The sequence below is a fragment of the Lissotriton helveticus genome, chromosome 9, assembly GCF_964261635.1.
Source record: "Lissotriton helveticus chromosome 9, aLisHel1.1, whole genome shotgun sequence".
Taxonomy (NCBI): Eukaryota; Metazoa; Chordata; class Amphibia; order Caudata; family Salamandridae; genus Lissotriton; species Lissotriton helveticus.
In genome coordinates this window covers 909,854,055-909,877,282 of record NC_136070.1, presented here as the reverse complement: position 1 = coordinate 909,877,282, position 23,228 = coordinate 909,854,055, and the positions used below count along the sequence as shown (strand labels likewise).

The 23,228-nt window shown below is 43.5% G+C and overlaps 1 protein-coding gene across 1 annotated transcript in view; it reads left to right on the top strand.

Annotated features, from left to right (window-relative positions):
* Positions 1-23,228, top strand: part of TSPAN15 (tetraspanin 15) — a 167,462-nt gene that overhangs the window by 99,442 nt on the left and 44,792 nt on the right. Inside the window, exon 7 of the mRNA XM_078661085.1 lies at positions 1,345-1,461. Within this exon, the coding sequence (XP_078517211.1) occupies positions 1,345-1,461 (117 nt within the window). The remainder of the gene's footprint in view (positions 1-1,344; positions 1,462-23,228) is intronic.

Below are 23,228 nucleotides of genomic sequence, written 5' to 3'. Positions count from 1 at the left end.
TAAACTTGACGGATGTGTAAGAGCACATGATTTTGTCAGGTTAATATTAACATGATATTTACATGAAAGGATAGAGCTAGATTTATGTTCTTCATGGTTTGAAAAGAGTATATAACAAGGCTCATAAAGTAGATATTTAACTCAATAGATCCAAGAGGATCATGGGGGACAAAGGTTTACTGTACAAAGTGTCTTGTGGCAGCACGGAATGGAGGCAGCACAGCATTAATTGCTACTTATGTCTATTAGTTCAAGGTTTGTGCAGAAGATTACAGCTTTACATGTGAAGCACCAAATGCATCTTAACATTTAAATATTATTATATTTTTAGACAAAATGTCTCAACTTCACAAGAGTATTTTTTCGCATCCTTCTAGGTAGGACAACCGCTTTAAAATATAAACCTGATCTGAACATTTTTGACCCAGGTGTGTTTAGGGACTTGTAAAATGTATATTTCTCGAGGTTCTTTTATTTGTCTCTTGTTTTTGTGGCATTCCTTCAGTGAGTTCAGGTAAGAATGCCCTTCGTGGATAGTAGTTGAAAAAATTCGATATCTGCTCCCATGTCCTCCATAGTCCATGACTGTCTGCATTCTGCAACCTTGCAGTCTTTCTGATGTGCTAATGCTTTTCTCTCAAAGTGAGGTACATGCTCATTTACCATGGTAAGAGAATGAACGCATATCTGTGTTTTCTGGTGTCCTGCTTGTTTTGCCTCTAAACTTTTCAATGTGATCTTGCAATAGCCTGTGACCAGAGCATCAGTCCCTCCTCTTAAAGAAACTTGTAATTTCCTCATCTAGATTTGAATTTGCATTTATTAAACATATGAGATTAAATAGACATTTGGGGGTGGGGGGGGGGGGTGGAGGAGCCCGAACACCTAGAACTTCCCTGGACTGTGGTGACGGTACGCACATTTATATTACACACCTCACCCTCCAAGTCAGTTAAAAGACTGCAGAGGAGCTAGAAAGTACCAAGGGGGTCATATGTTGCTGTTCAAATGACTCTGATCTAATATACATGTCATGGACAGGAACTGTGAAAACATGTAATCCCTTGGAATGTTGCAAGTGATGTGATTAGTCAGAGTTAAAAAACAATCAAATTGATAATATTACTTTTGGTGAAGATGGGATCAGTCAGTCCATGGTTATGAACCAGGGGTTCCTTCAATGAGCACCTATTTGGTACTAATTGACCTTATTCTCCTGTACTTGGCTCCTGCTTCCACAAAGTTTGGAAACTGAACCACTGACGTATACATGATAAACTGAAAGCATCCTCAAGTTTCTCATTGCTCCAGTGATCACCTTGGGGATTTTCTCTTTTTTTGCAGCGACTGGACTTGCTACATGTCATCCACATCAGGGGGTGCACGAATGCCGTCCTTATTTGGTTTATGGACCACTACAGTATCATGGCCGGTGTGCTTCTGGGGATATTGCTCCCACAGGTAATGTTATGGTTCAGCTTTTCTTGTAGGACTTCCAGTTGCAGCTTTATTCAACTTTCTTTTCTCTGTAATATTGTATAATTCTTGCAACCGTATACTATTAAGCATGTTCCAAGGATAAAGCCTGCCTCTTAGCAGTGACAATGAGGAAGAAACCCACTGTACATTGAAATGTGTTGGAAAAAGTTGACCCAGTTGGCCTTTTTAGTCTTGGCTAAAGAGCAGGAAGGGCTCAGTCTGTACTAAAGGCAACTCATGAATTCCTCCACTATTTTCAAATTATTTCACACTGCTGAGATGTATTATCCTCACGCTGCTGCAAATAACGTTTTGAAGCCCAGCCAAACAGACATGTGTCCAGTGGGATCACAGCGTGCACAACAGTTCATTTATGGTACGGGATGATTAGCTCCCACATGAACTTCTGCAGAGTGATTAAAATGCAGCCTTCACTCAAAAATTGCCATTAACGGTGTACGATCTGTTTTTATCAAAAACCTATCCATAGTGAGGAAACTGTCTTGCAATCCTTAATTCTAGGGAAGAGTAGCTTGTCTGTCATGTGATCAGTGTTTCTCAGTAGGGGATGTTTTTTGTCACATCTTTGATAAAGATATCATAAGTAATATGTCATTGTGAAAAGGTTCAAAATTGAGAAGTCTGAAATGTTATTAGAGTTCGAGAAGCCTCGAGGGAATGACCTTGAGAAAATATGCTTCACCCAGTTCTAGTTAGAAGGTTCACTGGATTCTACTTGCCATTGTTAGGGCCCCTGAAAATGTATGCTATGGAGAACCAAATTATGCAGTAGGCTTGACTACATTAATTGCCAAAAAGGCAAACTATGTGGCACATTCTGTCGCAGCAAATTCTGTAGAGGCAAATGTTTCAGCTGATCAGTATCTGTTTAACACCTAAATAAAGCACACAGCAACCGAAAGAGGGACTGTCATCTTTATAAAGTTTCTGCCAACCGTGTTTGGGGACTTGTTTTAAGTAACCGTGGATCCACTTGCGGTGCCATCTCTAGAAGTGAATATTAATTTGGGGGGAGGGGCATATTGGGCCACAGAAAAAAATGGTGGGGCCACATACAAAGCAGACATATTATATGAATCTTAAAATATTGAAATATGACCTTTGTAAGTGTGTGTGTGTGTGTGTGTGTGTGTGTGTGTGTATATATATATATATATATATATATATATATATATATATATATATTACCTACTGGCGGTCGCCAGTAGGTATATATAGTTAGGATTTTTTCTCTATGGGTTTTTTGAAAATTCTATGTCTAATAACTTTGGCGTTTGTGGACGGAATCGGCTGAAATTTTCAGGAAAATGGCACATTTTGTTTCTGAGCAGCCCTTGAAAATTTGGGGGGGGTTCGTCCAGTGGGGGCCGAGAAAAAAGGGGGGTCCCAAAACGTGTTTTTAACATTGAGTTTTCCATAGGGCGGTTGGCCTCACTTTTAGCCCGAACGGCTGAATGGATTTGCACGAAACTTGGCAAAATTGTAGGGACTGGTAGCCCGATGTGCCTTTTGTAGGTCTCAATATATGTGCTCCAGTGGATTTTGAGAAATTAACGTTTAAAAAAAGATATATATCTGTAACAGCGGACCGGTTAGCGCTCTGGTTCGCGGACTTTTCGCGCAACGGAGCTTTGCGAAGCGAAGCTGATTGGTTCTCCGGCGTCTGTCAACATTCCAAACAGTCCGTAGCGGCCGCCATCTTGTCTCTCGGTAGGATCGAGAGACAAGAGGAGGTCAAAACAAAGGGGGAAATAACTATAAGGGGGCATAGTAGATCCTCGCTGACCCCCTAGGTTTGATGTGGAGGTTTTAAAAGGGCCCCGCGGGGCAAAAAAAAATAATAATAATAATAATCGAACGGCTGAATGGATTTGCACGAAACTTGGCAAAATTGTAGGGACTGGTAGCCCGATGTGCCTTTGCTAGGTCTCAATATATGTGCTTCAGTGGATTTTGAGAAATTAACGTTCAAAAAAAGATATATATCTGTAACAGCGCACCGCTTCGCGTACTTTTCGCGTTACGGAGCTTTGCGAAGCGAAGCTGATTGGCTCTCCGGTGTCTGTAAACATTCCAAACAGTACGTAGCGGCCGCCATCTTGTCTCTCGGTAGGATCGAGAGACAAGAGGAGGCCAAAGCGAAGGGGCAAATGACCATAAGGGGGCATAGTAGATCCTCGCTGACCCCCTAGGTTTGATGTGGAGGTTTTAAAAGGGCCCCGCGGGGCAAAAAAAATAATAATAATAATAATCGAACGGCTGATGACCATAAGGGGGCATAGTAGATCCTCGCTGACCCCCTAGGTTTGATGTGGAGGTTTTAAAAGGGCCCCGCGGGGCAAAAAAAAATAATAATAATAATAATCGAACGGCTGAATGGATTTGCACGAAACTTGGTAAAATATTAGGGACTGGTAGCCCGATGTGCCTTTGCTATGTCTCAATATATGTGCTTCAGTGCATTTTGAGAAATTAACGTTCAAAAACAAGATATATATCTGTAACAGCGCTCCGCTTCGCGGAGATAAAATTATATGTGTATTACCTAGCTGTTGCTAACACCAGTTAGCGACGGCTAGTAGGAGATAGCGACCATCTTGGGTCCCACTTTGCATGTGAGTGATATTTATCACTAATGACATGCAAAGTGGGCATGCCAAGATGTTAGCGACTGGAAACAGTCGCTAACATCGCTATCTCCTATTATCAACTTTTGGAAATATTCGAGATAAGCGCGAATATCTCCAAAAAGTAACAGCTGCCCTGAGCAGTTCTTAGCCATGTTATCCAATGGGAGGTGGATAACATGGCTAAGAGCATTAGCTCGGTAATGCATGAATATCGCGGAGTTTTCAGCGACATTAATGCATTGCGCTCGTTTTTTATCGTATTTGCGATAAACCTTGATAATAGCAAGGTTTATCTGCGATAATTTCTGACGGTAAAAAAATCGTTGCTAAGCATCGTTAGGGATAAATATCGCTTAACCTTGGTAATATGCCCCAACGTCTGTTAACGTTCGATTCGAAGGAAATCAGGAATTGTTGAAAAACATTGTGTGCGCCATCTTGTCTTTTTTCAAATGCCACACTTTTGTCGTGCACGGCAGCCATTTTAGATGCCTTGACCAGATCCACTCTGTGAACGCTGTCGATCCTTAGCATGGCTCCCCACCCTCGCAAGCATCTCCCCCAGGCAGTGGTCACCCCCGCTCTCTGTTTTATGCATGGGTAATAAACCTCCCCCCATCTGCGCTGTTCTTCCCTGAGAATCACACCCTGTGCCCGCCCGACACCTCCCTTTCGCCCTATTCACTACCGCACCCTCTGACACTCCTTTTCCTCTGTGTCCGATTGTCCAGGCCGGTCCTAGGCTATCAGCTAGCCCTGCAGATGTAGTTTATGGCCACAGCTGTAAAGAATCACCCGTCTTCAAAGGAGTTATAGTAGATCAAGGCCCACACTCGATGAGATCCGTCACAGCAGAAGCGTTGCTATTATCTGAAAACCATTCTGTATTGTGATTGGGGAGGGGACCGAGCGTGAAGCGGAAGATTCCAGGGATGACTCTTTGTACATCAAAGTTTTTACAATTATGTGTCACATTAAAAATATATAGCACTCCGACAAAGTAGTAAGATTATAAAACTTTAATAATTTATAAATATATACAAGAAAACAAAAATAGTAATAACATATAAACATTTTTAGAGAAAAACAACGAAGTAGCGGTCGGCTGTGCGAATAGTCCCAACGCAGCACAACGTCCAGATTTCCGGCGTGGGGCGTCGCGGGGGGTGGGTGATCAGTAGCAAACTGTTGTGCGAATAGTTCCAAGGCAGCAGAACGCGCCGAAATCTAGATGACACAAAAGTGATGTCTAGTAAGTTGCCACCCAGCAAATAACGGCGTGGGGCGTCGCGGGGGGTGGGTCATCAGTAGCAAACTGTTGTGCGAATAGTTCCAAGGCAGCAGAACGATGGCACCAAGGTGATGTCCAGTAAGTTGCCGCACTGGTTTTGGTATCCTACAATGCTGCTCCGAATAACGGCGTGGGGCGCCCCGGGGGAGGCGGCGTGAACGGGCCTCTCCAGGTGGAGTCTCGTCTGTTGTAGTGGGGCGCCCCTTTACCGTTTCAGTTGCCATTCCGTCCGCTTTTGGTCCACTGTGTCAAAATCCGCCATTCAGCTGAGTTGCGCCCACTCTTGCGGTGCAGCGATAGGCGGCTGTCACAGGACTCTCAAAATGGCGGCAGGCTGTTTCCTTTTTGGGCCTGGTCCACTGAAATGGCCCTGGGACACCTTGGAAATCGGACGCTTGTCTGCTAGGTCTTGGACCCCATTCTCGAAAGCGTCCCCTCCGCCTTGAGAATTCATCAAAAGTTTTGGGGGCTCCGACTCCTGCAGGCTTCTGGTGGGGAGCGGCTGCCATGATTGCTCGCGGAATGACCACGACGGAGCCACGAGATGGTGGTGCTTTCATGCTGACGCCAGCTTCAGTCTGAAACATCCAGAAACAAGGTGGGGCTTTCATCGTTTGGGGGAAAAAAAAAGTTTTCATCCAATGAAAAGTGTTGTTTTTAGGTCATATGATCAAGCCTTCCATCATTAGGAAACCAAAAGTAAAATGAACCAATGAAAAGTTTTATAAACAAGTCACATGACCTGTTATGCGGCATAGGGTATAAAATGCGGAGAAAATACGTTGGCACGTGAGGCGGCGTCAGTAGCGGACCGATGTGCGAATAGGCCGAAGGCAATACAACGCGCCAAGATCCGGATGGCATCGAGGTGGTGTCATAGTTGAGAGTTCTGAGCAGCGGTTGTAACACTGTCTGAAGCTTATTTGCAGCTGCTGCAGCTTCACTACGCGCCAAGATCCGGATGGCACCGAGGTGGTGTGTAGGAAGTTGCCGCACTGGTGTGGCCATCCTACAATGCTGAAAGTCGGCGTGGGGCGCCCCGTTGGCCTGTGAGTTTGCGTCAGTAGCGGACCGATGTGCGAATAGGCCGAAGGCAGCACAACGCGCCAAGATCCGGATGGCACCGAGGTGGTGTCTAGTAAGTTGTCGCACTTCTGTGGCCATCCTACAATGTTGAAAGTCGGCGTGGGGCGCCCCGTTGGCCTGTGAGATGGTGTCAGTAGCGGACTGATGTGTGAATGGGGCCAAAGGCAGCGCAACAATATTTTCTACTATATTTCCGGTGTAGAAGAGACCACAAGGCGCTGAGATGCCAAGATCCGGATGGCACCGAGGTGGTGTCTTGCAAGTTGTGGTACTGGTGTGGCCATCCTACAATGCTGAAAGTCGGCGTGGGGCGCCCCGTTGGCCTGTGAGATGGCGTCAGTAGCGGACCGATGTGCGAATAGGCCGAAGGCAGCACAACAATATTTTCTGACTGACACCACAAGGCGCTGAGATGCCAAGATCCGGATGGCACCGAGGTGATGTCTAAGTTGCGGACTGATGTGCGAATGGGGCCAAAGGCAGCGTAACAATATTTTTTGTATGGAAGATACCACTAGGCGTTGAGATGCCAAGATTCGGATGGCACTGAGGTGATGTCTAGCAAGTTGGTGTGGTCATCCTACAATGCTGAAACTCGGCGTGGGTCACCCCATTAGCCTGTGAGATGGCGTCAGTAGCGGACCGATGTGCGAATAGGCCGAAGGCAGCACAACGCGCCAAGATCCGGATGTCACCGTGGTGGTTTCATAGTTGAGAGGCACTTCATCTGCAGTGGGGCGCCGAGATCCGGATGGCACCGAGGTGATGTCTAGCAAGTTGCTGTACTGGTGTGGTCATCCTACAATGCTGAAACTCGGCGTGGGTCGCCCCATTAGCCTGTGAGATGGCGTCAGTAGCGGACCGATGTGCGAATAGGCCGAAGGCAGCACAACGCGCCAAGATCCGGATGTCACCGTGGTGGTTTCATAGTTGAGAGGCACTTCATCTGCAGTGGGGCGCCGAGATCCGGATGGCACCGAGGTGATGTCTAGCAAGTTGCTGTACTGGTGTGGTCATCCTACAATGCTGAAACTCGGCGTGGGTCGCCCCATTAGCCTGTGAGATGGCGTCAGTAGCGGACCGATGTGCGAATAGGCCGAAGGCAGCACAACGCGCCAAGATCCGGATGTCACCGTGGTGGTTTCATAGTTGAGAGGCACTTCATCTGCAGTGGGGCGCCGAGATCCGGATGGCACCGAGGTGATGTCTAGCAAGTTGCTGTACTTGTGTGGTCATCCTACAATGCTGAAACTCGGCGTGGGTCGCCCCATTAGCCTGTGAGATAGCAGTTCTTTGGATTTGGGCCTGGCTCGTCTGCTGTAGTGGGGCGCCCCTTTACCGTTTCAGTTGCCATTCAGCTGAGTTTCGGCTGCTCTTGATGCTACAGCGACAGGCGGCTGCAACAGGACTCTCAAAATGGCGGCCTGTTCTTTGGATTTGGGCCTGGTCCACTAAAATGGCCCTGGGACACCTTAGAACTCGGACGCTCGATTTTTTTTTCCTTTCCTGTACATGCAAAAAAAGGTAAATGCCCGGTACGTTACACGCTTCATCTGCCACGATGAACTCTCTAGAGGAACCGAAAAAAAATATAGTTGTGGTAACTATACCATGCATTGTCATATGGAGAGGTGGCACCAATTAATTATAGTGCTGCATAAAAGAGATTTGGAGGAGAACCCCTGACCTGCTAGTACATTCATCAAAGAAGTGGCACTGAGAGCTTCAGAGGCAAGGGAAACGGTCCCAAATATTTAGAAGAACTTTGGAAAGATTAAAATGACATGTTTAGATTGTGGCAAATTTATTTCATGTGGACATCTGAGTGTTACTCTAATAAATACAGTATATGAACATCATCATAGTCGATGGTTGGTAGAGACATTTTGACTATATCCTGGACCTGCCCGTCCTCGCCCAAAATGGCGCCAGAATAAATGGGACTCGTAACTCCTTGTTGTGTACTGGTTGCAGAACCTTGAAATCACGAGATACGTATGCAGTTTTGAAGCACATGGCGGGCGGGGACGAGAATTGATTGAATATTTCGACATCCCTATTGATATTAAGTTCTGATGTGTTATTGATTACTGTACTGTTGAAAGTTCGAATTAACGTCACCCATGGTACTTGCCCGCAAATGTATATCTAGATAATTTTATTGTAACTGGCCCTGTCGTATTTTAATTATAAAATGTACGTCCACTGATTCCGTAACTGTTAGACACCTTAGTTCTTGCAACCTAATGGCCCGCCCGTTACGTTCCTCTACAGTGTAAATGTCTATTTATCATATACGATTACAGTTTGCTCCGTGGCCGGCCCACGTGGTTATAGGCTCGTATTTGTATAATGAAATTTTCACAATAAAGGTTTTTAAAAGAAAACATGGTAGTAGTATATACATTGGTAAAGTTTTTAATAATAGTCACTGTTTTAGAATCATTAAAAGGCAAGTGAAATAAAGCAGACCAATTACATGAAGGGTAAAAGGTATAATACGAAGGAACGCAGTAAAGATAAATGGTCAAGGGCTGTTGTGTTTTCTATTCCTGCAACATAAAGTGATCGATAAGAATCTCATATTCAGGCGTATCGGCGACTAAGACAGCAGGTCGACCCTCTTTTGCTCAACGGCTCCGTCATGGGACGAAGAAACGCTCTTTTTCTCGAAAAAAGAATATATTTTACTTGCAGGACAGTTGTAAAATTTCCGGGAAAGTACATTAGCCTGGAACATTATAACATATATTTAAGAAAAAATAATGTTCGGAAGTAATGAAAAGCGTAATTTTTAGGTCATATGACCAAGCCTTTCATCATTACAATAAGAAAAGTAAAATGAACCAATGAAAAGTTTTATTAACAAGTCACATGACTTGTTATGCTTACGTTACGCGCTGCGCGCCCCGGATGACTTCCGGATGCGCTAACGCGGCGCGTCATATGACGCATTACGCGACAACGCAGGTACAGAATATAGTCAAAATGTCTCCACCAACCAGCGGTCGGAACACAACCCCTTTCAGCAGGCTAAATAGTTCTGTTAAATGACAACAGAAGGGACAGGCAACAAGAACCATCAGTCAAAGAGGGGAGGGCTAGTTCTTCTCTACCGGGTTACATTGGGGCGCTACCGGAACTGATCGAATTGGTAGTCTACAGTGTTTCTGGATGTTTCAGACTGAAGCTGGGGTTAGCATGAGAGCAGCACCATTTCGTAGCTCCGTCGTGGTCATTCCGCAACCAATCATGGCAGCCGTTCTTTATCGTTATTTTGGGCGGGGTGGGTGGCGGAGCAGAGCTGTTTTGCAGCCATCATTGTGTGGAGTTCAGTTCATCTCACTAGTTTTGTATTTGTCATGAGGGGTTGTTCCTAATGTTTCTATTTTAGCGAGGTCAAAAAGAGATCCCATTAGTGGCCTACTGATTTTGCTCGATTCCTTTTCTTTTTTTTTACACGATTTTTCGTTATCTGCAAAGACTAAACAGAGTATTGCGACTCTGTGTTTGTTTGTAAATAGAGAATGAACCAAAGAGAACTAATTCTAAAACAGTAAATACTTGGATAACAATGAATCAAATGGAGAGAGAAGCAGGCACGACGGATTACAATGGGGGCAAAGACCTGCGTTAACTACCTTTCACTATCTGCAAAGAGAGAGTACTCCTAATAGAAATGAGGGGGGGGGGCACCATTCAAAGCAGATCAGTGTGCATAAACACGAAAATGTTTTCACTTACCACGTACTTGACATTCGACAGCTTATGATATTTGCTATTAAAAAACCATTGAAATTCACTGAAAAAACCATAGGTTATAGACCATATATAGTTAGGAATTAGCATTTACAAAACCTTGAAAATTCACTGAAAAAACCATAGGTTATAGACCATATATAGTTAGGAATTAGCATTTAAAAAACCTTATTTTACTCACACAAAACCATTGAAATTCCATATATAGTTAGTTGCACTAACTATATATCGCGCACCTGCAATCCACTGCTGATGATGTCACATATTACATCATTCATGACATGGTCAGTGACATCACTGATGACATCACTGATGACATCTCAAATGACATCACTGATGACATCACTGATGACAACATCCAGTGACTGTATGTTTCTGTAAAGTTAAAATGTGTCTTACATATTGAAGAATGAGTGGAAGTATAAGTGTCTGGACAAAGGATTTAGTAGGTGCATGACTGAATGCATGAGTGAGTGATTAAATGTGTCTCACTGAGTGCATGGGTTAGTGACTAAAGTGTCTTAATTTGTGCATCATTATGTCTGTTGTTCTGTAAACTGCTGCATGTTTTGATCAGTAGCTATATGATTAACTATATGGGTTACTGATTGATTGTCCAAGTATTTGTATGGGAGACTGAGTGTGTGTGTGGCTGGCTGGGAGGTGTGTGACTCTGTGCAGATCAATGTGTACTTGTATCAATGATTGTATAACAAGGTAAGTATGTGTTAGTATATGTTTGAAAATGTAAGGTGCTCTATGTTTAACTGTATAGACAAGAAAATGGAAGTGTCATTGATTCTTTACAGGACTGACTAGGTGTGTGAGTAACTCCATGGATGAGTGGCAGACTGTGAGTGTCTGTATAGGTGTATGAGTGCATATGATAGTGTTGTAAAGATGAGTGATTGTATGTATGAATGATAGTATGGGTGAATGAGTGAAGGTGTGTGTAGACGTAGGAATCAGTGAGTGCGTATGTAGTAACTAGTATTGGTGTGTCAATGGTTTCAAAAATTATATTCTGTATTTAACACTGGGTGAAACAGAGGTTATATTAAAATGTGAGGAGATGCATTGTATTGTCACATGAATGATATCATCAGTGATGTGGTCATTGATGTCAAATGAGATGTCATCAGTGATGTCATCAGTGATGTCATTTGAGATGTCATCAGTGATGTCATCAGTGATGTCACTGACCATGTCATGAATGATGTAATATGTGACATCATCAGCAGTGGATTGCAGGTGCGCGATATATAGTTAGTGCAACTAACTATATATGGAATTTCAATGGTTTTGTGTGAGTAAAATAAGGTTTTTTAAATGCTAATTCCTAACTATATATGGTCTATAACCTATGGTTTTTTCAGTGAATTTTCAAGGTTTTGTAAATGCTAATTCCTAACTATATATGGTCTATAACCTATGGTTTTTTCAGTGAATATATATATATATATGTATATGTATATGTATATATGTATATATATATAATATTTATAAATTCAGCAGTTCTAGTTAGCTGAGCTAACTATAACTTATGCCCCGCAATACACTGTTTATGACCGCACATATCACACCATTCATTACATGGTCAGGTGTGTGTGTGTGTGTGTCGGTGTGTGTGTGTCGGTCGGTCGGTCTCGCAGAGACCCTGATCACGAGACTACTATCAACATTTGATTGCTACGAGTGTGTTTAAATAAAGAAGTAAGGCGTGAATGAAAAAAATTGTGATTTTGGTATACACAACTACATCACATCCTGTGAAGGCAGCTATGAATGCTGGTATATGTAGTTTACAATCTCCAGTTTTCTTTTTCAGCCTGCGATTGTTGATCTTTACAAAAACTATTGCTATAATTTCATGTATTTTTAGCTTTTCCCCTCTAGTGGGTATGATTTTCGACATTTCATCTATACGCTCATATTAGGCTGTTTAGCACATTCGATGTTTGATTTTATACCCTCTAGTGGGTGTGTCTATCAACAAGTAACAGTCTTTTAGTTCTCTGCGGCTGTTCTACTCTTTTATCAATGTCAGCTGCTTTATCACATGATATCATATTTGCATTAAAAGTGAGAATTTGTATCAAAAGGTGAAAATGCAAAAAATTATAAAGAAAATGTTAAAAAAAAAAACAGAAAGGGAAATAGATTCATTGTTTCAAAATCAGGAGGCCACATTATCATGGTTCCAATCGAGAGGCTCATAAGTGATAATGCAATTCCTCATCCTGGTTCAGTCCATGAGGGGGGTCAGAGTTCGAAAATTCAGAATGTGTTTCGACTCCTTTTGTCTCAGTCTTTTCGTGGTCTCCACCACGCGGATGAATTCCTACTGTTTCTATCGCTTAGAATTTCAGCTCATTCCAATTTCCGCCATGTGCCTTCTTCATGGGCTTGGCCACTGCGTTACTACGATCACAGTTGACGGTGGCCCTTACGTATTCCAAAAAGCGCTTTTTGAGTTCGCATTTCGTGCTTCCCACATATTTTAATGCGCAAGGACATTCAATAATATACACAGCAAATTGGCTCTTGCAGTTTATCAGTTGTTGAATTTTCCACCTACGTTTGTTTGCCATCAAGATCTCCTTCTTGTTAAGAGCAATAGCACACACCTTACACCCTGTACACTTGAAAAAGCCAATTGGTTTGAGCCAAATTTCTGGTTTCTTGGGAAGCTGAAAATGTGGACTAATTTGTCATGCAGATTCCTTGCCCTTTTGTAGGTTATATTCGGATGGTCCTCTATGATGCTTGCTACTGTGGAAACCATTTGCAAAATGTGCCAGTGTTTTCTCAAGATTTTCATCACTTGTGTGTTGCTGGTAGAGTGTGTGGTTATCAGTCTTATTTTATTTTCCTCACTGTCACTTCGAGCCTTTTCTTTCAACGGATCTGTCCTGTTCTTTGATTCTGTTCTCTTAAGAGCTGTGTCAATTGCACCAGGATTATACATTCTTTTTTCAAACCTCATATATATGGATATGTATGTATGTATCAGTCAAAACAGGTTGCCCCAGGTGAGGAGGCCACTCCGAGTTCTCATCATCCAACGAGGGCCCCAGCAGAGACAGCTTGCACATGTCCATTAAAAAACGCGGCTCAACGCGTTTCGGGCCACCGCCCTTGTCCACGAGCCTACTGAAATAAGTGAACAGCAACATGTTCTGTTTTTGGCCATCTGCTTTTAATAACGAAGCCCGCCCCCTTGGGCGTGTCATCAAGCCACACTCTGCCTCGGCACCCGAGTGCCTTCTGGTAATTGCAGTCATCAACATCTTTGTTACTCAAGTGGGTTGTGCTGTTCGATATTTGCAGTTTATAAAATCCCAAGTGGGTCAATGGAGAGTGAAAGGTGGGGCCGCTGGATTATGTCCCCCACTCGTTTTTTACGAACTCAGCTCCCTCGTGACACTGGGAGTTCCCAGTGCCTGGATCCGCACCGCTTTGGCGGGCCTGCCTCGCGACCGAGCATGGCCGCGAAATATCAGTCAAAGCAGGTTGCCCCAGGTGAGGAGGCCACTCCGAGTTCTCATCATCCAACGAGGGCCCCAGCAGAGACAGCTTGCACATGTCCATTAAAAAACGCGGCTCATCGCGTTTCGGGCCACCGCCCTTGTTCACGAGCCTACTGAAATAAGTGAACAGCAACATGTTCTGTTTTTGACCATCTGCTTTTAATAACAAAGCCCGCCCCCCTGGGCGTGTCTTCAAGCCAGCCTCGGCACCCGAGTGCCTTCTGGTAATTGCAGTCATCAACATCTTTGTTACCCAAGTGGGTTGTGCTGTTCGATATTTGCAGTTTATAAAATCCCAAGTGGGTCAATGGAGAGTGAAAGGTGGGTCCGCTGGATTATGTCCCCCGCTCGTTTTTGACGAACTCAGCTCCCTCGTGACACTGGGAGTTCCCAGTTCCTGGATCCGCACCGCTGCGGCGGGCCTGCCTCGCGACCGAGCATGGCCGCAAAAATCAGTCAAAACAGGTTGCCCCAGGTGAGGAGGCCACTCCGAGTTTTCATCATCCAACGAGGGCCCCAGCAGAGACAGCTTGCACATGTCCATTAAAAAACGCGGCTCAACGCGCTTCGGGCCACCGCCCTTGTTCACGAGCCTACTGAAATAAGTGAACAGCAACATGTTTTGTTTTTGACCATCTGCTTTTAATAACAAAGCCCGCCCCCCTGGGCGTGTCTTCAAGAGTTTATGAACTTGCCAGTGATCAAGGGCAGAAGGCTGCCCGAAACGCGTTTGGCTGTATTTTGTGCACATGAGGAGAAAGCTGTTCTGAGTTGCCAACCTGCACAATAAAGGAGTCAAAACTCTCTTGTTTGGCGCATTTCTTCAGGGGCAATCCTGTTGTGACTTTTATGTAGCGGCTGGCCCAGCCGCAGAAATGCCCAGCTGCTCTTCGAGCGGACCGCCAGCGTCGGATTTCCTGCGCTGTTTGGGACAGAGAGGCCGGTGTGTGGGATCAGAAAGGCAACGGAGACCAGATCTTCCCCCATCGAGCAACCCACTGGGGTAATTAACTTTGTTTTACTGCTAAATTCTGGCGGCACCCACTGTGGTTTTATCTGGGGAACTACATGGACCAGGATGCCTTGCAGCCACGCCCACTGGGACGGGTCCCTTTATCAGGGGTTCCTCATTGCCTGCCAGAGTTTATGAACTTGCCAGTGATCAAGGGCAGAAGGCTGCCCGAAACGCGTTTGGCCGTATTTTGTGCACATGAGGAGAAAGCTGTTCTGTGTTGCCAACCTGCACAATAAAGGAGTCAAAACTCTCTTGTTTGGGGCATTTCTTCAGGGGCAATCCTGTTGTGACTTTTATGTATGTATGTATATGTATGTATATGTATATGTATATGTATGTGTATATATATATGTGTGTGTGTGTGTGTATATATGCATGTGTGTATGTATATGTGTGCGTGTGCATATGTGTGTGTATGTATATATGTATATGTGTGTGTATGTATATATGTATATGTGTGTATATGTATATATGTGTATGTGTTTGTGTGTATATATGTGTGTGTGTGCATATATGTGTGTGTATATATATATGTGTGTGTATATATATATGTGTGTGTATATATATATGTGTGTACATATATGTGTGTGTATATATGTGTATGTATATATGTGTGTATATATATACACGAGAAGTCCACTGGGACTATTTACAGGTGCATGCAGTATGGTGCCGTGATAAGCCTTTTCAGCGCACAGCGGAGCCGTTATCCCATGAAGGAGCATTTGCCTGCTCCGAAACGCGTCGGATTTTGAACAATTTTAAGCTTCCAAAGTCTGCGTTGCCGATTATGATGTGAATAAAGGTTTTCAACCTTCAGCTGCTGTGGTCATTCCCGTAGCGTGGCAAAAGTTTGGTTGGATATTACCTACTGGCGGTCGCCAGTAGGTATATATAGTTAGGATTTTTTCTCTATGGGATTTTTGAAAATTCTATGTCTAATAACTTTGGCGTTTGTGGACGGAATTGGCTGAAATTTTCAGGAAAATGGAACATTTTGTTTCTGAGCAGCCCCTGAAAATTTGGGGGGGGGTTCGTCAAGGGGGGGCCGAGAAAAAAGGGGGGTCCCAAAACGTGTTTTTAACATTGAGTTTTCCATAGGGCGGTTGGCCTCACTTTTAGCCCGAACGGCTGAATGGATTTGCACGAAACTTGGCAAAATTGTAGGGACTGGTAGCCCGATGTGCCTTTTGTAGGTCTCAATATATGTGCTTCAGTGGATTTTGAGAAATTAAGGTTCAAAAAAAGATATATATCTGTAACCGCGGACTGGGCAGCGCTCCGCTACGCGTACTTTTCGCGCAACGGAGCTTTGTGAAGTGAAGCTGATTGGTTCTCCGGCGTCTGTCAACATTCCAAACAGTCCGTAGCGGCCGCCATCTTGTCTCTCGGTAGGATCGAGAGACAAGAGGAGGCGAAAGCGAAGGGGCAAATGACCATAAGGGGGAATAGTAGATCCTCGCTGACCCCCTAGGTTTGATGTACCATTTTGCCAAGTTTGGTGTAATTCCGTTCAGCCATTCAGGCTGTAGACGTATGTAAATGTCCTATGGAAAATTGCATGGGGAAAACACATTTGAAAGTGTTGAAATTTAGAACCAATTAAAATGTTACTTTGGTTTTGTATTTGTGTGTGATGAAAGTTAATTGGTTATGTATATATGTCAAATGAGAGGAAACCACAGCCATTTTGTGATACTACTGTCTGAGGTACATTTGTGAGGAATTTTTGGTGGTGAATTTCTGGTGTTTGATTTACACAGTACTAACACTTTTCCTACTTTTGAAAAGGTGAGTTGTTAATTTGTAAGGGGAACTATGTTGTACACTTGAAGATAATTTGAAAAATGTTTTCTGTTATTTATTTGCAGTCCTTCTGTTATACTAAATACTTGATAAAGTTAGTTTTATATTATGTATTACTAAAAACGATAAAGGAAAGTGATTATTTTTTTCTGCAATTTACAGCAAGCAATTTCAAAATAAAATGGCTCACAATGAAGAGACCGTGGCAATTTCTTTTGAATCGTCCACTACATTGATTGAAATTGAGAGCACCAATAATGAAACATTGTCACAAGGAGGACATGACTTGTATGATTCCATTAGATTGATTGAAATGGACAGCACCAAGAATGAAATATTGTCACAAGGAGATGACTTGAATGATTCCACTACGTTGATTGAAATTGAGAGCAGCAATAATGAAATATTGTCACAAGGAGGAGATGACTTGTATGATTCCATTAGATTGATTGAAATGGACAGCACCAATAATGAAATATTGTCACAAGGAGGAGATGACTTGAATGATTCCACTACATTGATTGAAATTGAGAGCACCAATAATGAAATATTGTCACGAGGAGATGACTTGAATGATTCCACTACATTGATTGAAATTGACAGCACCAATAATGAAATATTGTCAGAAGGAGGAGATGACTTGAATGATTTTTTTGATCAATCTCTTGATGGCGAATTTATCGAGTGTTTGGAGACCATAGAGTTACAAGAATCATTATTGGAGACTTTTCATGAGGACATTGCTGATGAGGACATGTTACTAGTTCTTTCAAATTTAGAAAATTCTGAAGAATAAATTTATATTTAGAAATCAAAAATTGTTTGAGACATTATTCATTTTTATTTTTAATTTATGAGGTTGTAGCGAAGTGATTGTAGTATAAAATGAGACTTATAGTATAGAGTGCAACATTTTTATGTTACATGGTAAGTTTACTCATATTTACTTCCCTTCTGCCACTATATTATCTCCAATGTGTATTTGACATCTCTTCTTCATCTCCGGCCTCCTTTCTCTCACTGTGTGTCTCCGATGCATCTTATCGCTGCTATTTTGTGTAATTACAGAAGAGAGTAAAATAAAATAGTTCGGAACGTGAAAAGGGGGCAAAGTAGAGTACTCCTCACCCCCTAGGCCTTTTTAGGCGGTCCCAAAAGGATCAGTTTCTGCTTTCCTGAGAGATTATGGTATGAGTTCCATATACCACAATAACTTGCATTACAACATGCAAGATATCTATCTCCTATTACCAACTTTTGGAGATATTCGCGCTAAGCGCGAATATCTCCAAAAAGTAACACCTGCCCTGAGCAGTTCTTAGCCATGTTATCCAATGGGAGGTGGATAACATGGCTAAGAGCATTAGCTCGGTAATGTATGAATATCGCTGAGTTTTTAGCGATATTCATGCATTGCGGCCGTTTATTATCGCATTTGTGATAAACCTTGATAATAGCAAGGTTTATCTTCGATAATTTCTGATGATGCTTAGCGGTAAAAAATTTGTTGGTAAGCATCGTTAGCGATAAATATCGCTTAACTTTGGTAATATGCCCCAACGTCTGTTAACGTTCGATTCGAAGGAAATGAGGAAGTGTTGAAAAACATTGTCTGCGCCATCTTGCCTTTTTTGAAATGCCACACTTTTGTCGTGCACGGCAGCCATTTTAGATGTCTTGACCAGACCCACTCTCTGCACGCTGTCGATTCGTAGCATGGCTCCTCACCCTCGCAAGCATCTTCCCCAGGCACTGGTCACCCCCGCTCTCTGTCTTATGCATGGGCAATAAACCTCCCCCATCTGCGCTGCTCTTCCCTGAGAATCACACTGTGCCCGCCCGACACCTCCCTTTCGCCCTATTCACTACCGCACCCTCTGACACTCCTCTTCCTCTGTGTCCGATTGTCCAGGCTATCAGCTAGCCCTGCAGATGTAGTTTATGGCCCCAGCTGTAAAGAATCACCCCTCTTCAAAGGAGTTATAGTAGATGAAGGCCCACACCCGATGAGATCCGTCACACCACACGTGTTCCTACTATCTGAAAACCATCCTGTATTGTGATTGGGGAGGGGACCGAGCCTGAAGCGGAAGATTCCAGGAATCACTCTTTGTACATCAAAGTTTTTACAATTATGTGTCACATTAAAAATATATAGCACTCCAACAAAGTAGTAGGAATATAAAACTTTAATAACATATAAATATATACAACAAAACAAAAACAGTAAAAACATTTAAACAACGAAGAGACCGTGGCAATTTCTTTTGAATTATCCAATAGATTTATTGAAATTGACAGCACCAATAATGAAATATTCTTGTCAGTAGCGGTCTGTTGTGCGAATAGTTCCAAGGCAGCAGAACGCGCTGAAATCTAGATGGCGCGAAAGTGATGTCTAGCAAGTTGCCGCCCAGCAAATAACGGCGTGGGGCGCCGCGGGGGTGAGTGAGTCCAGTAGGCACCACAGCTATTCTTACCGGCATTGCAGAATTACTGCTGGGGACAATGCCTGTGCTGTAGCAGGGTCACAGCAGAAACAAAAAGGATTCTGTTGAAGATGTTGTTGGTTTTCAATTTGAAAACAGTTCTGGTGTCAACTGCTATGTTATTGTAGTGGTTAATGTTTTGTTTTCTCTAGAAAATGTAAAAGAGGGAGAGGCAGTCCAAAGTTCCGTTAAAAGGGCAAAGGAAAGGATCGGTGGTTTGAACTATCAGTCAAAAAGGGGAGGGGGTGCAACAATTTTTCCTACCGGGTCACACTGTGCTTTCACCGGAAGTGAGGTCTGCAGGATTCTAGTAATTCAAAGTGAGGCTGGCGCCGACGTCCCGCGGATACAGTTTCGTCACTCCACGGGTGATCATGGCAGTCATTCCCCATCGGGGGTCGGAGACTCCCGCGGCTCCTCTAGAATCTTCAAGGTCGTGGAGGACTACGGTGGTGGAGTCAACCAGTGACCGGGCCATTTCTTTATGCTGGGCCCGCTCTTGCCAGGTCGACCGCCATTTTGAGAGTTTGGTAGCTACTGGCGATCGCGGGGTCAAATGAGCGGACGGGCTCCACCCTGCCGGGCGAGACGTTGCAGCATGGCCACAGTGGAAGAACCCTTTTCCGGGCGCCTGGAGCGCTGAGGGTGCAGCTGGGAAGCCTCCACCTGGGGAGGCGGGAGAGGCCTGTTCGCACCGTCTCTCCCTCCCAGTGCACCCCACGGCGTCTCGCTTGAGATTTGTTATGGCCGGACCAGGCGATGAGGACGAGGGGGGGGGGGGTCGGAGGCATGTGCAAGACATCCCCCCCCAGGGTTGTTGCAGCAATTATACAAGAAAGAAGAAGTGTCCCGTCCGTCTTCGGGCCGGGCTTCCGGTAGATGTCGGCCGGACGCCCCTGGCTCTGGCCCCATGAACGGGTTTCTTGGTTTATTGGCTGCAGCCGGATCCCGTCGGCCTCGGCCCCCCGACCGTTGGTGGCCGGACCGGAAGAGCATGTGGCGGGACTACCTGCAACTCTCAAGGGCCACCGCGGCCGGACTGGGAGAGAGAGGGGAGGGTCGAGGAGACATTCCCCCCCCCCCCTGCAACTGTTCAGCGTTGTAAAGGCAATCCCCTGGCCGGGTCCCGCTGGTCTCGGCCTCTCCTCCGGCTACACCCTACGTTAGGATCTCCTGGCCGAGGCGTGGCAGCAGGACCTGCCTTATATGGGCTGCTCCCGGCTGGGCGTAGCCGGAACCCTGCCCCACCTTGGAAGTTTCCAGAGTGGGGGCGGATGTTCTACTGACTTGCATTTTCCCTAGTCTATCGATTTTTTTTGGCGTGGCAGGCGGTGGGACAGCGAGGGGTGATTTGGTTTCTCTTACTGTTTTTCTGGTCTCTCACCACTGGCATATTTCGAACGTTTTCTTGTTTCTAGGACATTAATAGGTTTTATCATTACGTTATGTTATCGTTTCTTTGTTCGTTGTTTAATAAAAGTTCATGTTAATCAGTGGCCTACTGATTTTCGATTTCCTATTCTTTTCTTTCCAGGTTGTTTCATGCTAAAGTTTCTGTTAACAGGATACAGTGATCACTTCGTTATTATTGCATATGTCCTTTTCACTAGGGGTGCTCTCTGGTCGGGCCAGATGACGTATGTCTAGTAAATGGTCCGGGTGAAACAGGTGCATCAATCAGTGGGGAGTAGATAGGCATGACAGATTACAACGGGGGAGAAAGGTCCGCATTACGTACCCTTTCACTACTTGCAAAGATTTTCCTACGTTTATTTGCAAACAGGGAATACCTCCAAAAAGAACTAATTCCCAAACAGTCAATGTTCGGACAATCAATCAATGAGGAATGAAATAGGTACGACGTGTTAAAGGCTTGCGTTACCTACCCTTCACTATCTGCAAAGGGAGAGAGAATATTCCTATTCTTCCTCGTTTGCAGGCAGAGAAGATCCTTAAGAGAACCAACTTCGAACAATTCAATGCTCGATTCAAACAATCAACAAGGGGTACTGTGAACACAAATGAACGCCGCTTATGTACATACGCATTGCTATTTTCAACAGGTTGTTCCTAATGTTTCTATTTTAGCGAGGTCAAAAAGAGATCCCATTAGTGGCCTACTGATTTTGCTCGATTCCTTTTGTTTTTTTACACGGTTTTTCGCTATCTGCAAAGACTAAACAGAGTATTTTGACTCTGTGCTTGTTTGTAAATAGAGAATGAACCAAAGAGAACAATCAATCAAATGGAGAGAGAAGCAGGCACGACGGATTACAAAGGGGGCAAAGGGCTGCGTTAACTACCCTTCACTATCTGCAAAGAGAGAGTACTCCTAATAGAAATGAGGGGTGGGGGGCAGCATTCAAAGCAGATCAGTGTGCATAAACACGAAAATGTTTTTACTTACCACGTACTTGACATTCGACAGCTTATGATATTTGCTATTAAAAAACCATTGAAATTCACTGAAAAAACCATAGGTTATAGACCATATATAGTTAGGAATTAGCATTTACAAAACCTTGAAAATTCACTGAAAAAACCATAGGTTATAGACCATATATAGTTAGGAATTAGCATTTAAAAAACCTTATTTTACTCACACAAAACCATTGAAATTCCATATATAGTTAGTTGCACTAACTATATATCGCGCACCCGCAATCCACTGCTGATGATGTCACATATTACATCATTCATGACATGGTCAGTGACATCACTGATGACATCACTGATGACATCTTAAATGACATCACTGATGACATCACACTTGACATCAATGATGACATCACTGATGATATCATTCATGTGATAATACAATGCATCTCCTCACACTGTAATATAACCTCCGTTACACCCAGTGTTAAATAGAGAGTATCATTTTTGAAACCATTGACACACCAATACTAGTTACTACATACACACTCACTGATTCCTATGTCTACACACACATTCACTTATACAATCATTCATACATACAATCACTCATCTTTACAACACTATCATATGCACTCATACACTTATACAGACACTCACACTCTGCCACTCATTCATGGAGTTACTCACACACCTAGTCAGTCCTGAAAAGAATCAATCACACTTCCATTTTCTCATCTATACAGTTAAACACAGAACACCTTACATTTTTGAAACATATACTAACACATAGTTACTCTCTTATAGAATCACTGATACAAGTACACATTGATCTGCACAGAGTCACACACCTCCCAGCCAGCCATACACACACTCAGTCTCCCATACAAATACTTGTGCAACCAATCAATAACCCATATAGCTACTTATATAGCTACTGATCAACACATGCAGCAGCTTGCACAACAACAGAGATACTGATGCACACTTTCAGACAGTTTAGTCACTAACCCGTGCATTCAGTAAGACGCATTTAATCACTCACTCATACAGTCAATCACGCACCTACTAAAACCTTCATTCAGACACTTATACATCCACTCATTCTTCAATATGTAAAACATATTTAAACTTTACAGAAACACATAATCACTGGATGTTGTCATCAGTGATGTCATCAGTGATGTCACTGACCATGTCATGAATGATGTAATATGTGACATCATCAGCAGTGGATTGCGGGTGCGCGATATATAGTTAGTGCAACTAACTATATATGGAATTTCAATGGTTTTGTGTGAGTAAAATAAGGTTTTTTAAATGCTAATTCCTAACTATATATGGTCTATAACCTATGGTTTTTTCAGTGAATATATATATATATATATATATCTCTCTAAGGGGTATACCCAACTCACCCTCCAGTATCTGGTTAAGAACAATGATCATATAAAAGCACAATACGGAGGAACAAATATACAGTTTTAATTGGAGTGTAGGGAACATTCAATTACCCTCTCCAGTAGTTCAATCGATCCTACAAGTCTGAATTACCAACATTGACATGGGGTACACACACTTTATGGAACCGATCTTCAACTGCAGAAAATGAACAATTGTACATAATACAAACAATGATACATACATCAAGACATGAATAAACACAACATTATGTTGCCAATACCTTAAAATCTGTTTAGTGTCTGCCTATTAATTCAGGGCCGTCCACTGAAGGTAGCCCAAACG